Below are 15,959 nucleotides of genomic sequence, written 5' to 3' on the forward strand. Positions count from 1 at the left end.
CTAGGCATTAAAATGCTGAGACAAGTGATAAAAAGAAAAACAACAAAGATTTTGAAGGAAGGTAACTGAGAAGATTATTTCAGACAGTTGGTTTGTGAAGATAGCTTGCAGAGGCTCTATATTAGCTAAGAACTGGAAGTAGCTGCCGAGAAACCTCTAGCTTGAGAAAGGAACCACTGCCCAGGACTCTGAGGTAAGTTTAACGAAAGAAATTAAAGCTGTGTTTGTGTGCAGGCTTGTTGATGTTTCTTTGTATAATTCTGTCATTCAGCAAATACATGTTGCTGGCTGTGCTTCAGATCCTGTTAGTTGTCGGTACAGCCACAAGGTTCTGCTGAGGGAGTCAGAGGTAACTGGCTAGGTGGAATGCTGTAGAATCTGTCATCTCCTAAGACAAGAGAAATTCTGAGTGGCATGGCAGCATACAAGAGCAAATTCTGATCCAGGCTTTGAGGGTCAGTGAAGGAAGGAAGAAGAAAGGTCTGAGTTGGATGAAAAACTATCTATTCTAGGAAGAACATAAGGGAGCAGAGACAGCCTTGCGTCTCTGTGGCTGTAACTGAGCCCTGCTAAAAGCTACAAGAGTTCAGGCTACAGTTAAGAAGCTCAAGTAATAGAGTTTGTTAGCTGCCTGGAGGAGTGTGGAGATTGTCCAGAGAGCAGCGAGGGGGGCATGGAATGACCACAAGCAGGGAAACACCTGATCTTTGGCTTCCGTGTGAAGAATGGACAAGAAGGAGTAATTCTATATCAAGGTTGGTGAGATTGGCAGACAGGTGCCAGCCGCTGACCTAGCCTAGGGTGAGGAATGTGAACTACGAGTGTGGAGTCAGGGCTCTTCAGGAACTAGAATGGATACGACCTGGGCCGGAAGTAAGAACAGGAGGAAGAGATGGAGGAATAGTACCTCCTAGAAGTCTCCATCTGCCTGAAATAGTTATTAGCATGGTGGTGCTGTTGAGAACTAGGGAACTTAGTGCTCCCCCCAGCTTGAATTTGACAGGTGAGTTTGGATAGTCTGTCATGAAGAAGATAGATCTATCTAAGAGGTAGTTGGGGTAAAGATTCAGAGGCTTGGAGGTAGTTTGTACCCAGATGGTCCCTTGAAATTCATGCATTTATTCATGATGATGGAAAAAGAAAGAAAACCAAAGACAAAATCCTCAGTAAATGGCTAGGAGAAGAAGAGAAGCCTGGAACAGCCACAGTGAAGTAGCCATAGGGACAGCATGGCAGCAGAGTTTGAAAAACCAAGGATATAGAGGAACAAAGAGCTTCATGGCTTGGACACTGAGTTGCTTGCTGCTGGTGTCCTTGGGAAGTGTAGCTTCTGTGCCTTAGATACCTGGGAAGGGAATAGTCCCAGGAATATGGGGAAACAAACAACATGAGGCCAGCATTATGACATCATGGAGAGGTGGCCTTCATTTCTAATACATTTGTCATTAATGTGCTGTCATAGGTTTATGTAACTTTCAGTTCCAATTCTGTTTCTGTGTTTGATACTTTGGAAACCCCATGTATTTTAAACTGATATCACAACCTCAGTTGTCATTATTTTTTGTTGTTGTTGTTGTTGCAAGGGAAGATGAAAGCATATGATATGGACAGTTTTTGGAAATCTTAAGAGTGCAGTCAGCCAGTCATCTTTTAGTTTACTGTATTCCATTGACTTACCATCAGAATCCCAGAGTGGTTTTAACATCTGTCATTTACTAGTACTCATGGGCATGTCCAGCCTTTTGTCATTTTGACAGAAAATTGTGGTCTACAAAGTTCAAGTTCTCAACCTTGAGAGTTAAAAAAGCAAAACAAACAAATCCATCCAACAGGCAGACGAACAAAACAACCAAAAAATCCAGTCTTACGTAAATGTATGGTTATGTGATAGCTACATTCATGGCTATCATGTGGCTCAGGCAACCTACAGATTAGAGATTTGGATGTGCCTGCTAATTTTCTGACTACAGAGTACAGTGTACAGGTCACATGCAGCCAGGCTGCATCATCAATGTTCTGGATGTCCTGCTAGAGGCACAAGACAGTAGAGAGCAGACCTGCTGGAGCTTTGGGTCTGTGGAACATGTAATATTTTCAAATGCTGTAAGTACATGTTTGGTTGTAATTGTGAAAAGATTGGGAAGTGCAGAGAGCCTTTTGTGAAATCCTATTGCAGGAGTACCTAGCCTGGAGGCAGGAGGACAAGAAAGGTTTCTGGAGCCATGATAATGGTGCTCAACACTGTCACTGTTTGCTGGCTGCACAGAGTGTGTTCTGACAATGGATTTTCTTACCTAGCCTTCTTAGAAACAGTCTGAGGAGAGAATTTAGTAGGAATGTATATGAATCTCTGGGATATTTCTGTAGACTTGTTTGAAAACAACGTCTCTGAAAGTCTCATGCCACCTCTGCCTGAGAGAGCTGATCACCAATATTCTATCGCTGAAAGATCTCAATCTTGTTTTTCCTCTGTGCTAGGGGTGGAAGCGTGACACTTGTGTGTGTTAGGCAAGTGCTCTGTCTCCTAACTGCATGCCTAGCCCCTTTCCTATTGTCTTAATGTTATGTATTGCTATATACATTTGTATTTATGTACTGAAAATCACCATTTCAGAGAAAAAGTGAAAAAGCTTGCATATAATCAGATCCCTCTAGCTTTTTTCCTGAAAATGTGTGTAGAACTTCCTCATTAATTGAGAGAATGTTAGTTACAAGCTTTACCTAGTTCATTTCATAATTGTTTTTTCTTAATTGAAAGTAAAAGATGGCACCTTACAGCTCTGTGAACCTCCTCTGCAGACTTCATGGCATTACCATGTAATTTCCTAAACTCATTAGGCAAATTTAAATGAAAACTATTGTTGAAATTAATTTTTCCTTTAGCATTTTGAATATGCTTAAATATACCTTTGTTGCCAGTAAATACTAATATGAATTATTTAAATAATTTTTAAGAAATAATTTTTATTCTCTGAAAGTTCCTAACATTTATATAATGTATATTGACCATATCCATCCAACGTTATCTTCCACCAATTTCCCCTAGTGCCCCAACCCATCTCCCTCTCAACTTTATGACTTCTTTTTATTGTTTTTTGTTATTAATAACCCCAAGTCCAAATAGTGCTGACTGTAAATAATTTTAACATACAACAGTTAATTAAAAGATTGATGTGATCTTTTGAAGAAGCAGTTTTTATTATTTTATTTTAGAAAATCACATGCATGCACATGCACACACACAGTGCTGGGAACTAAATTCAGGACCTTACATATACTCCTAACCACCAAGCATATTTGAAAGCAAGATACACACACACACACACACACACACACACATACACACACACTCTCACACACTGACCCCCCATATGTGTATATGTGCGTGAATATATATATATATATATATATATATATATATATATATATATATATATTCACATACATACACAGACACGCATACACATGTACTGACCCCCTATATGTATGTATACACACACACACACACACACACACACACACACACTTTCTCGTATACCTACCTTAGTTTAATTAGTTGTTAACATATAGCTAATCCTTTACCTGCTACTTCCCTCTTCCTCATTCTGTATTATTTGAAGTAGGTCACATAATTATCTGTAAATTTTTCAGAGGTAAGGGATATTTAAAATTTTCAAATTAAAATACCAATATCAGTGCTTGAAATATCAGTAATTTATTTCTATTTGGGGGTTCCTTGTTTGTTTATTTGTTTTGTTTTGAGACAGGATCTTTTTTTTTTTTGGTTTTTTCGAGACAGGGTTTCCCTGTGTAGCTTTGCGCCTTTCCTGGAACTTGCTTGGTAGCCCAGGCTGGCCTCGAACTCAGAGAGATCCTCCTGGCTCTGCCTCCCGAGTGCTGGGATTAAAGGCGTGCGCCACCACCGCCTGGCAAGACAGGATCTTTTTATGTAGCCCATGCTGGCCTAGAACTTGCAGTGATCCTCTGGTCATAGCCTTCTGAGTCCTGGAATTGCAGGTGTGTGCCACCATTCCTGATCCTTATGACTTACTAATGACAAATATCTGTTAATTTTCAAGTAGTTTGATTTTCTCCAGTACCCTTTCTACGTGTTTATGCCATCCCTTTTTACACTTGATCTTAGCTAAAAGCCAAGAAGCAAGGATACCATCACTTTTTAACTGATGCTTCTGTAAACGTATTTGCAATTGTGCCCTGTACACAGTGGAGTTTGTTTCCTGGCATAGAAGAACCGTCACTGGGAAAATACATTGGCTTTGATCCTTTGCACATGGTTGTTTTCATGTCAGCATTTTATGTGTATGTGCCATCGAATATGTTACCCCTTTAGCACACTTACAGTTTGACAGGCAGTATAATGATGGTGGATGTCTTAAGTTTAGAGGGAATAAACAGTTGTTCTTTCATGTAATTCATATTTGTTGATGAACTCCTTTAACAGATACTTAGACTTTTCTTAATTAATGTGCTGTAATGTAAGGCAGAATGGAAGAAGGTCCACTGAGTATGTGGGTCCTCCATCAGTCATCCTAATGGTGATGTGGTGGATTTGGAGGAAACTAGAGGGATGTGTAGCAGTGGCTGACAGCAGGTCCATTTCCTTTGTGAGGAGGTGTCACAGGAGCCCATGACAGACATACCTTCTCTGTACAGCGAAGATGGGAAGAAGGAGCGCATGTCCAGATAATGTCTTTGTCTCATGCCCTTGCCAGGCCTGTGAATCACAACACATCACTCCTCATCTCCCTGGTCTGCACTGTTGCAGCAAGTATTCCAGCACACTGGATTTCTCTGGTGGGAAGGCAAGCTGGCCGTGGGCCATGTAGGAAGACCTGTGCTGAAACCTCCCAAGCTAGATGAGCCGCTTCGCTTGCTGTGGGTTTTGGTGCTCATTTTCTGTCCTAGGTGGATTGGATTAAAGAAAGGTTGTACAGTACTATTTAGTAATCTCGGAAGTGATTTTCTTCGTATAAGTAATTGCTCTGAGTTGACACTCTGGAGAAGATGAAGGTGATGCTAGAAGGGGCCCGGAAGTAGTAGTTGGATCTGAGCAGGATGCCTCTTCTTTTCCCTCTTGCGCTGTAGGACTTGGGGGTGGCAGGGGTGGAAATAAGCAGTGCCATCAGCTTACCTGGTGGCACTTGTGGCTTGATTGATGTGTCAGAGACAGAGTACCTGATTGCCTGGCAGATGTGAGCTTGGTGGTATTGATTGTAGCTGTCTGTTGAAGGCTCCTACATGTGGGAAGGTGATTAGTATTCCAGCTGTCAGATACTGTCAGATACTAGAATACAATGCCTGTATTTCATCTAGAACTCTAGAGTGGCATGGTTTTCAAAGGTATCTTCAGCAACCTCATTTCAGAATGAAAGCGCGTCTTTCAATCTAAAAACATGGGGTCTTCAGGCTTCCTGTTACTGTCACTGCACTTAGACTCTAACAACTCTGGAGAAGAGAAATGGACCCAGATGTTTAAACCCCGACAAAACAGTGGCTAAGAACTGAGACAGTTTGTGAAATAAAACCCAGTTTGCATGGATAGACTGAATATTAAAAGCAGGGAAAGAGTTCTTGGTGTCTTTTTGACAGTGACCTGTATTGAGGACTGGGGTAGGCCCTCCTGAGGACTTCAGTTGTTACTGTATTAGTAACAGTATTAGTGTTGCAGTTGCCCTGGCAGATGTTGCTTATCAAAGGAAGACAAGGATACAGAGTCAGTGAGAGGGCTTACTGACTTCCTCCCAGAGCTGGCACCCCAGATCCCCTCCCCTCCCTCTCCCCTCTCATTCCCCCTCACTCACCCCAGTCCTGGCCCTGAAGTGTGATCTTTGGACTTTTCTCTATTGAGGAAAAGTGTCAGGGGATAAACCAATGTTTTATGTCGGAGAAACTTCAGTATTTTTAGTTTTCTCAAAATTTGGTGATTTGTTTACATTGTAAAACCCTATTTTGAAAGTTTAAATGCAGATAGGGGGTTTGAGTACTGTGTTTTTCCAGCCTGAACTGAGTGACCATCCTGCTTCCGGTGCCCTAAGTGTAAAGCACCCAGTATTCTGAACATTGCACATGTTAAACTTTTTCCACTGCATAAGGATTGGTCTCTAGGAATTCCTATGAAACAGGTCCAAAATTAGAGTATGTCTTAAGGTTTCCTGGCAGGAAAAGCCTTTGGTTAACCCCCTGCTGGAATTCTCAAACGGACTTTGAAAGGTGGTCTTCAAAGGTGTCTTTTTCTTTGTTCCTAAAATGGCTGGTTTTAACTCTTCAGAGCAGCTGGCTGTCTGGTAAACTGGGGGAAAGGCCATCAGCTTGCTCTGGCATCTTGGAATCTGTGCTCTGATGAGGACTTCCAGAAGGACTTCCTAGAATTAGGGCTCAGTGAGGGACATTTAGAAGAGGAGCCAGAGCTTACGTAAGCAACGAGTTCTTAAAAATAGACACACAACAGAAGGAAGGAACATTCAGACATGGCTAAGGTTCTTTGAAGACTTGGAGGCGCATGTCACACCTGAGTAGCCTTTTCTTAGTATTCACAGTGGTGTGTGGGCTGTAGGCATTGCTCTCAGAAGTGGCTCAAGACGCCAGTGCTCAAGGCCCAGGGTTTGATGCCCAGCACTGGAAACCAACCAGCCAACAAAATAAGATTTTAATGATTTCAAACATGTTAAATACTCGCTGAAAAAACTAAAAATACTTGTTTCTCCAAGAATCTTAAGATATAAAAGGTTCCATTTTCAGCTGAAGCTGATTGTATTTATACAGTATAACTCAACTATGCTTTTATTGATATTTATCTAAAATATAACAGTTAACCTTATATACACATTTTATATATAAACCCTTTAAATCATGGGGCTAGTAATACAATTCTGATATTGTCCTAATGGAAGAATAGGTTGGTTTCCTTGTATTAGATTAAATTGCAGTCCCCATTAGGAAATCGTTAGCTTCATTCAATTTTCTTTAGAATTATAAAAAAATATTTCCTTACTTAAGGCAGTAGATATATGTTGTACACATATTAAATATTTTAATAAAATACTTTTTATTTGAAAGTTGTAATGTGGTTATGCATAGGAGGGTTCGTTATGGAGTTCATTTCCTGGAGATTGAAGGAAAGTGATTTTTCTCCTTAGTGGTTGCCATAGCATCCCCTGAGTGATAACAGTGTGTTTAATTTGGCTTTAGAAGAGGGAATGTTTAGCAGGATTTGGTACCTGCTTTAAATCTGGGAGCTCTGTAGGGACACGCAGGATAAAGTGGATGCAGGAAAGGGAAGCATGGGAGGTGCTGAGCCCAAAGCAGTCTTCTCCCCAGCCAGGAGAGGGCAAGCATTTCCATTCTCCTCTGTCCTTTTTTCAGAAGGAAGAGCATCATGAATTGGATTCAGAATGCCCACGTTAGAAATTGCCACTTTTGTCTGAAAGTGACATAGTCACTTTTTAACACAATATATATAATTTGATGACTATCTTAGTTTACTTTTCTGTTGCTGTAAAAAACACTGACCAAAAGCAGCTTGTAGTAGAGGGAAGGGTTTATTTCAGCTTACAGACTATAGTCCATCATTGAGAAATCAGGCAGGAAGTCAGCAGGGCAGAGGCGGGAACCATGGAGGCAAGAGCTAAAGCAGAAGCCATGGAGGAATGTTGTTTCCTGGCTTGCTCTGCTTGCTTTCCTAAAGCACCCAAGACCACTGCCCAGAGGTGGCATTCCCCACAGTATCCTGGGTCCTCCCACAGCAATCATTAATCAGAGAATTCTGCACAGAGTAGCCTACAGACCAATGTGATGGAGGTATTTTCTCAATTAAGGTTCCTCTTCCCAGATAACTCTAACTTGTATTAAGCTGACAAAAAACTAATGAGCTCTGTGCTTGGCTATTTGCCGGGCTGGGGGGAAGGTGAAGGGGGCGGGAGGGGGGAGAACGAGGTAATCTGTGGCTGATGTGTGGAACTGAATTGTATTGCAAAATAAAAATTTAAAACAAACAAACAAACAAACAAAAACTAATGAGCTCAATGACAATTTTATATTTCAAATAAAAATTGAGACCAATAATTAGTGCCAGTAATTTCGACACTTTTTTAAAAAAGTGGTAAAGACTTTAAGAATTGGTTTGCCTTTGGCATTCTGGGTCTGCACAGTGAGGTGAGAATTTCTGCATGCCATAGGGAACAGCTGGAGCATGTTCTCTGGTTGTAAGAGCACCTTTCCATGGGGTGCCCCAGCAGCTGGCTCTCTGTGGTTTACTATATAGCTGGAAGACTTCTTGCAGTGAGAGCTGCTTTATGCCTAACTAATCCCGTCCTTTCTAATAGTAATTAAGTTTAACTCTAAACACCAAGTACACATCAGTTCAAAATGTGTACAAATTACTTGGTAATTTTAAAATGGTGACTACTGCAAGTGCTTTTATTCTGTATTCTGTCATTTTTATAATTCTTTGGCTTGCATAATATAAGCAATTTTCTCTATATAATCTACTTATAACTGCTGTAAAGTATAAGATCTTAATAAAAGCACAAATAATCCTTGTTGGTTATTGCTATACCTGCCTTATTACAAACTGTGTAACTGGCCAGTTAGCTGTACTAGTGTGTTGAGTGTTGACATCTTTAATTTTGTTTTCAAAATGCATCTCCTTTTCTAAACTGTTGTTTTGGATGATGGTGAAACACATACCAGAAACAGGGTCTAGAACCAGACTGGGAAGCCCCACTGTGAGTGAGGTAGATGTGTGGTGACCGTGACTCCCTTGGGTTAATTTGGATTAAATTATTCCCTTTAAATTGAGGAAATCTCTCTGTTGGAGCTTCATATATATAGAGTCAGAAGATCAAAGAGCATTTTTATCTGTTGACACAGGTCTAATTCGTGAGGAATTTGTAATTTTGCCTTGATACACCCACCCCCACCCAGCCTTGGCATTGAAATTCCTCTGTGTGATGCTTGAAAGGAATCCTATCCTGCCTCTGCCTGGAGGCTCCTGGCCCTACATGTTTGGTCAACAAGCAACAGTGGGTGGTCGGGCCACAGCACAGGACAAGGGCCCGCTGTGCACAGGAAAATGTGTTCAAAGGTGTTTAAGGGTGGTGAGGAAGTAGGCTGCCCTCCTGAGTCTGGGGCTGTGGATCACTGTTCCCCCACTATTGTAGACTGTGAGAAACTTGCCACAGGAGGCATGAGGCATGAAAATACAGTGAAAGTATTCACCTGACTCCACATCTGCATGCTTGCATTAAGTACTCTTTTGCCCTTCACGCTGTTTATGTATAGAGCTTGTAAAACAATTTTAACCAATATTTGCATTTAAAATCGTTAAATCCTTGCTTTTTAAAATTTGATACATGGTAATCAGGATATATGACGCATGTTAAGGTTTCCCGGAAGCCTTTGGAGGCTTTCTTTTTTATAGTCTTCAGAAAGTCCTCATCACTGTTTTGAAACTGATGGATAGAAGTTCACACGTTACGTTTGCGAGCTTCACAAGAGCTCTTTTTAAAACAATTAAAAGCTGAAGAGCTTTTATCTAGTAGAAATTCCAGTTTGCAAAAATAAAGTGTTTCAAATACATAGAAAATTGTGAAAAATTGTCACGTGACTGAGACTGACTGCCTTTAGTGTTCCTGGGAAAGTAATGTGTGTTGCTACTTTTTCCCCCCCTTCAAGACAGGGTTTCTCTGTGTAGCCCTGGCTGTCCTGGAACTCTGTAGACCAGGCTGGTCTCAAACTCACTGAGATCCGCCTGCCTCTGCCTCCCTAGTGCTGGGATTAAAGGTGTGAGCCACCATGCCCAGCTGCTACTTCTAAATACAAATTTCCAACTCGTTTTCTCATAGTAAAACAAGAGTTCTGTTCTGTGTTTATATTATTTCAAAAATACTTTCCAGATTTAATGTTTGTTTCAAATTGTTTATATCTGCATGCTTCAAATTAGAAGAAAGAAACATATAAAGAAAAGCATTCTTTTTTAAGGATGTTGCTTCCACAAATTATAGAAATTTTAACTGGAAAAATAAGACACCAACTTTTGATTGTCAGCAATGAAGAAATGTCACTGTACATGTGTTTATGTAAAGTATCTTTAAAGGTCTTTTTCTTTCAGACATTTGACAAAACTATAAATTAGACACTAGTTTGTGGACGCTGGGGATGCAGCTAGATGCTGAGGTTTCCTTCTAGAATTGTGTCGGTATTGTTGCCTGCGCCACACAAACTGTTAGAAGGAAGCACTGTGTTCATGACTTGTGCTGCAGGGCTCTGTTATCTCCAGAGTCATCTCTACATGGTAGTTCTTCAGTAGATAGATTCCACAGATCTCAGGGCAGGGAGGTGACCTCATTCATTCATTCACTCATTCATTCATTCATTCATTCGGGGCATAGTTTGCATCTGTGCTCATGTGCAAACTTTATAATCATATAACACTGCTGATCAAGCCCCAAATTGTAGAGCTGGGGAGCAAAAAAAGTATATTTTCCATTTTGTTCATACAAATGATGCAATTGAAACTCTGAATCATAAAATCATATTTTAGAGGTGGAATAGTTTCATGGTTGCATTGTTAAAGCATTAATCTTTGTAGCTCCATTTTTTAACACACTGATCGGCTACTAATATCCATATAACTTCTTCTTCACATGAATTCCTGCCCCTGTTCCTAATGTGGGGGGACAGTTATTAAATAAATGTAATAGCCTCATATTTGATGATGAGGCTTTTAAAGTTTCCCATGTGCTAGAGATGTAGCTCAGAGGTTAAGTGGAAACAGTCCTAATCCCCTGTACTGCCAGTAAACCCCCCCAATTCTATTCAGCATAAATCATAAGAGTTTGTTTTCTAAGAAAATTTATGTCCAAGAAAACAATTGGTCAAAATTCATGTTAATTTAATATTATTTTGAAAAGAACAGGGCCAAACATGGCATTACAAAACTTTGTTCCCTCTCACCTACAGAAGGGCCCAGTGCAAATACTCTAACGAAAGCCTAAACTTGAGTGGCACTGGAGACCATTCTCCTCGACTGATTCCCAGTGGCCAGGTCTGTGAAGTATCAAAGAAAATATACAAAGTGACATCGTCTTCAGTTGCATGTGCTTTAAACAGTTGCTTCATTTTCAATTATGTCTATGTATGTGAGTCTGTGTGTGAGTCTGTGCACATACATGCCAGTGTCTAGGAGGCCAAAAGACTCCCCTGGAACTGGTCCCATGTGGATGCTGGGAGCTGAGCTTAGGTGGTCTGCTAGAGCCGCAAGTGCACTTAACCACTGAGTCCTCTCTCCAGTCCCAGTTGTATAGACTTTGTGTCATGAACAGTTATTTCAATCCCATCATGAGGTACTTGTATTTTAAGGTAAAAACAATCAAGGGGAAAAAGGCTAACTTTTTCTGAATTATTTTAAAGTCTTTTGCTGATTTTATAGTTAAAACAAATGTGTTTCTTTTGTTCTTCATTTTCTTATAGGAATACTCACTGTCAAACTAACTTCATATTTGTAATCATTGAGAAATAAAAGTATTGAATCCTGTAACTGAAGCTTCAAAAGAACTGTCAGAATCTGCAAGGCTTTTTGATTTTTAACGTGATACAGTTTGTGATAAATGGTTTGTTTTAAATAAATGTTTGAATAAATTTCCCCCCAAAAGCATAACCCTTCTAGTTTCCTGTAGCACACTGTGAGACCTTTCTTTTGTCAGAGGAAAGAAACTAAACCTTGGGGAAAGAAACTCATTCCTTGGTTAGTGCCCACTACTTAGTTGGAGGGTTTAAAGCTTGTGTGCAGCCCTGCAGCGCCACCTTCTGGTTATTCAACTCACACAGCGCTTACAAAGATGTTCCAGGTACCAGTTGGACCTGCTGGGCACATGCTGTTTCATCTAACTTCTCTGAGTTACCCTTACTGGTAATGCTAGTGACCAGTTAAGAAAGTCTTTCCTGTGTAGCCAACAGAGCACCGATGAAGTGCTTTCTGGTGCAACAGAATATCCCTAATGCAGATTCTGTTATTAAAGAAATGATAAACCAATCTTTAAGTTTCAAAAGTCAAGCCTTGCTTAAACTCCAAATAATAGAAAACCATTTAAGTTAAAATACCAGTTACAGAGAAGAAAAATTTCTGAGGATCCACTTAAGCAATGGTAATTGCAATATTTGTAGGAATGTAGATAATTTATTTTCATGAGACCTGGAAATGTTTCCTTCTTAATAATAAATATATAGCCTCAGATCCTATAAAAGTAATGTGCAACATATATTTATAAAATAAATGCATTTTGTGAAGTTTTTAATATCCATGTTTATAAACATTAGGAATTTTCAGGTATTTTTAATATGTTACTAAGTTTAAGCCCCTTTATATTTTTCTGGTACATCAGAAAATTCATGTTTTGACATTTCTTGAATTCCATAATTAGTAACAATGAAGACTGTGTAAACTACAATGTAAAATGTCATAAATCATGAAAAGTTCCACATAGATTTTTCTATTTACTGTGGAAAGGAATCAAGTATAAGTTGTTCCGTTCTATCTGCCTTAACTCCTTTTGCTGTTGCCATTCCAAAACGCTGTGCATAGGCAGCTCTCAGGGACAAAGGTTTACTCCTGATCAGTCCATGGTGGTGAGATGCTGGCAGCAGATTCTGTCCACAGTCAGGAAGCAGAGAGCAAGGAGTGCTTGTGCTCACCTAGCATCCCATACAATCTAGGACCCAACTTAGAGCATGGTGCTGCCCACTTTAGCATGGGTCCTCCCATCTCTGTTAACCCAGTCAACACAATCCCTCGTGGCTATGGAGGAGACTCACCTACAAGGCCATTCCAGATCCTGACAGTTAATAGCAACCATCACACAGTTGTGGCATTTATGTTGTAAATATGTATGTGTGCAGCAGTATGAGAAACAAGGGCCAGAAGCTGGTATTTTCCTTTCTAAGCCTGGGTCTTATTTTGTAGAAGTTGGCTTCTTAATGTCTACATTTGTAGTGTAGCCACATCTAATTTTGCTGTATTCATTCTTTTTTAAAAATTAATTAATTAATTAATTTTACATCCCGGCTGCAATTTCCCCTCCCTCCTCTACTCCCAGTCTCTCCCCCCACCCCTTTTCTGTTCCCACATTCCCCCATCCACTCCTCCATTTCTGTTTAGTAAAGGACAGGTCTCCATGAGTATCACCAAAACGTGGCATATCACGTTGCTGCATTCATCATTAAATTATGCATTAACTGCACCAAGATGTCTCTTAGAACTTTGTTTTAAGCTAGAATGGTGGATTGAGTTTCCTCGTGTGTCATAATGGAATGACTCTGTAGATCTGTTGAGGGCTATACATAGCTCGGTGGCAGAACTCTTAAATGAGGCTCTGAACTCAGTCCTCAGCACCATAAGAAATTAAAAAAAGCAAAAGCCATTTGGAGAAAATTTTATTTAAATTCTGTATTTAAAAGAGTGCAATGGTTAAGCAAGAAATAGACTTGAAGAAGCTCTACATTCGATCAAACCACACAGTAATAGGTAATACCATTCTCTCTTCTAGGTAACCCAGGCCCGCACAGCCCCATGCTGGACCTGGATAATGATGTACGCCCCTCGGTGTTGGGTCATCTCAGCCAGACTGCATCACTGAAGAGAGGTAGCAGCTTTCAGTCCGGTCGGGATGACAGTAAGTTATCACCCCTACCTCTACGTGATCATTCATATTTGTACACCTCCGAGGGGATGTGGTAAAGAAGACTCCATTTCATACTTAAGAAAATTGGCAGGTGGTAAAAAGGTGAAGGAGAATATGGTACTCTTGAGTTCCCCCCTGCTGCATGGGGTGGGCCCTGGAACCACACTGCTTGGGTACAGGCCCGGGTGACTGAGCAACAGTGTGCTAAGTACTTGCAGCCCTTCTAGCACTCCAGAGTGTCTGACAGCACTGTCCAGCCTCTGCGTCAGCCTCTGCCACTGCCGTGAACTGGGACAATGATTTACCCACTAATCTGCTGTAAAAGATCCAGTGAATTAAGCTTTTGGAATCCGTTTGCTGTTTTTACACACTAATTGTTAAGTCATTTTCCCATCTTAAAATGGTTTCAGTTACAATACTTACTACTAGATTTAAGAAAGGAGCTGAGTTTACTCTCTCTCTCTCTTTTTTTTTTCTCTTGTGTTTTTTGTTTGTTTGTTTTATCCCGGCCCCTATTTTGTTTGTTTTTAAGTCAGTGAGAAAAATCAGGATTCCCTCTTTTTCTTTGGTGCTACAGAATGCTTTTTATGATCAGCTGCTTTGAGACTTGTGTGTGGAGCGTGTGTGAGTATGGGTGATTAGATGTCTGCACTGCCCGCTGTATACATGCATGCGTAGAGTACATGGGACATGTCAGACCATTCAGAGCTCTGCCAGCTCCGGTGACCACAGGGACTTGGGTTCTGCCCATGCTGCTTCATTTATTTCCCAGCAAAGAATACATGAGATAAGGAGACAGGTTAGTATTGCACAGTAGGAATGCAGAGCAGAGGTCAGAGAGCTACATGGTAGAATCACAGTGCTTTGAAATACTGTTCTTGGAGAAAATACCACGTAACTGCTATGGTCAAGCAAATCTTTAATGCTTCAGCTTAAAGAGTTTAATTTGGGAGCTGGAGAGATTGCTCAGCAGTTAAGAGCTCTTGCTGTGCTTGCAGATGGCTCAGGTGTGGTTCCCAGAACCCACATAGTGGCTCACAACCATCTGTAACTCCAGTTCCATGGGATCCAATGCCCTCGTCTCATACCTATGGGCAGCAGGCACCATGATGCACATACATACATGCAGTCAAAACACACACTCACACAAATCATTTAAAAACAGATTTAAATTAATTTCTTTCAAAGATTTTCTTGTTTTGGACCCCTGACACTCCTGGCCATGGCCTGTGCATTCCAGGCAACATGCTGTCTGCCATCTGTAAAATAGTTTGGCGTTATCATTTACTTTTAGGGAAAATAGCCATGTTGTCCGATAAAATCTGCTTCTTGGTAGACTTGCCTGCTCTAGAAAGTTTGAAGGCAGAGTTTGCTCAGTTATTCAACAGTCCACATAGATCAGGACAGCTGTCTGATAAGTTCACAGATAGTCTTTAGGTTTTCACTAGAGGAACAAATCAAAGTTTACAGTACCCTTAGATATAAAGAACTGTACCTTTTACTCGTGAAAATGAGTTTAAAACTTTCCCCCACAATATAGAAATGCTGTCAAGCATGCAGGGGCACTAAGCTGGCAGAAGGAAGCCTCAGTGGTTCTTAAGCATATGCAGGTCTGTGCTCGCATTCATGGCAATAACAGTTTTAAAGGCATTTAATACTTCAGCCCCACAAAGCCCCTGGGGATCTTGTTATGTTTTGTCTTGGGTTTGGGGGCTTGTTGGTGAGAATATCACAAAGCTGCTGCTTTCCTGTTTCTTCTGCAAGTGGGCAGACACCCTTCACAGGCAATGCAGTCCCTTCTCAACGTTCCCTGTAGCTGTGCTTTTTGAACCAGTGGTTTTGGGGGATTTATTCTTTTGGCACATGTGCTAAATGAAGAGGATTTCTTTTAGTGAAAGCATCAGTTTTAACTAAAACATGGAAGATAGTCTTATCTGTTAGAAGGAAGCTTATTAATTTGAAAATTTCAAATGAAATAGTCTATATCTCAGAGAGAAAGGAAGTGCTCTCTGTATGAATATGGAACTACAGGAACCAGTAATGAGAAGTAGAGAGAGCAAACTTTGTTTCAAAAATAATTACAGGACATTTGAGAGTGATGAGAACATATTTATATTTGCTTGTATATATAGAAAGCATTTGTCAAAGAGTTACATGAAACCAGTAACAGTGGTTCTTTATCACCAACATGTAGGGGAGGGGCAAGAGTTAGCCTTCCACGTCTGTCATTGAAAGCTTATTTTCTGGAGGTTTATTATCAAG

The 15,959-nt window shown here is 40.5% G+C and overlaps 1 protein-coding gene across 3 annotated transcripts in view; it reads left to right on the plus strand.

Moving 5' to 3' along the window:
- Positions 1-15,959, plus strand: part of Exoc2 (exocyst complex component 2) — a 137,722-nt gene that overhangs the window by 42,516 nt on the left and 79,247 nt on the right. For all 3 annotated transcript variants that reach the window (XR_009379308.1, XM_059263224.1, XM_059263225.1), the window contains exon 11: positions 13,563-13,688. Coding sequence is in view for 2 of the 3 variants with exons in the window: in XM_059263224.1 (XP_059119207.1) it covers positions 13,563-13,688 (126 nt within the window). In the remaining variant the exon portion in view is untranslated. The remainder of the gene's footprint in view (positions 1-13,562; positions 13,689-15,959) is intronic.

This window comes from Peromyscus eremicus, chromosome 5 (genome assembly GCF_949786415.1).
Source record: "Peromyscus eremicus chromosome 5, PerEre_H2_v1, whole genome shotgun sequence".
In the NCBI taxonomy this organism is placed as follows: domain Eukaryota; kingdom Metazoa; phylum Chordata; class Mammalia; order Rodentia; family Cricetidae; genus Peromyscus; species Peromyscus eremicus.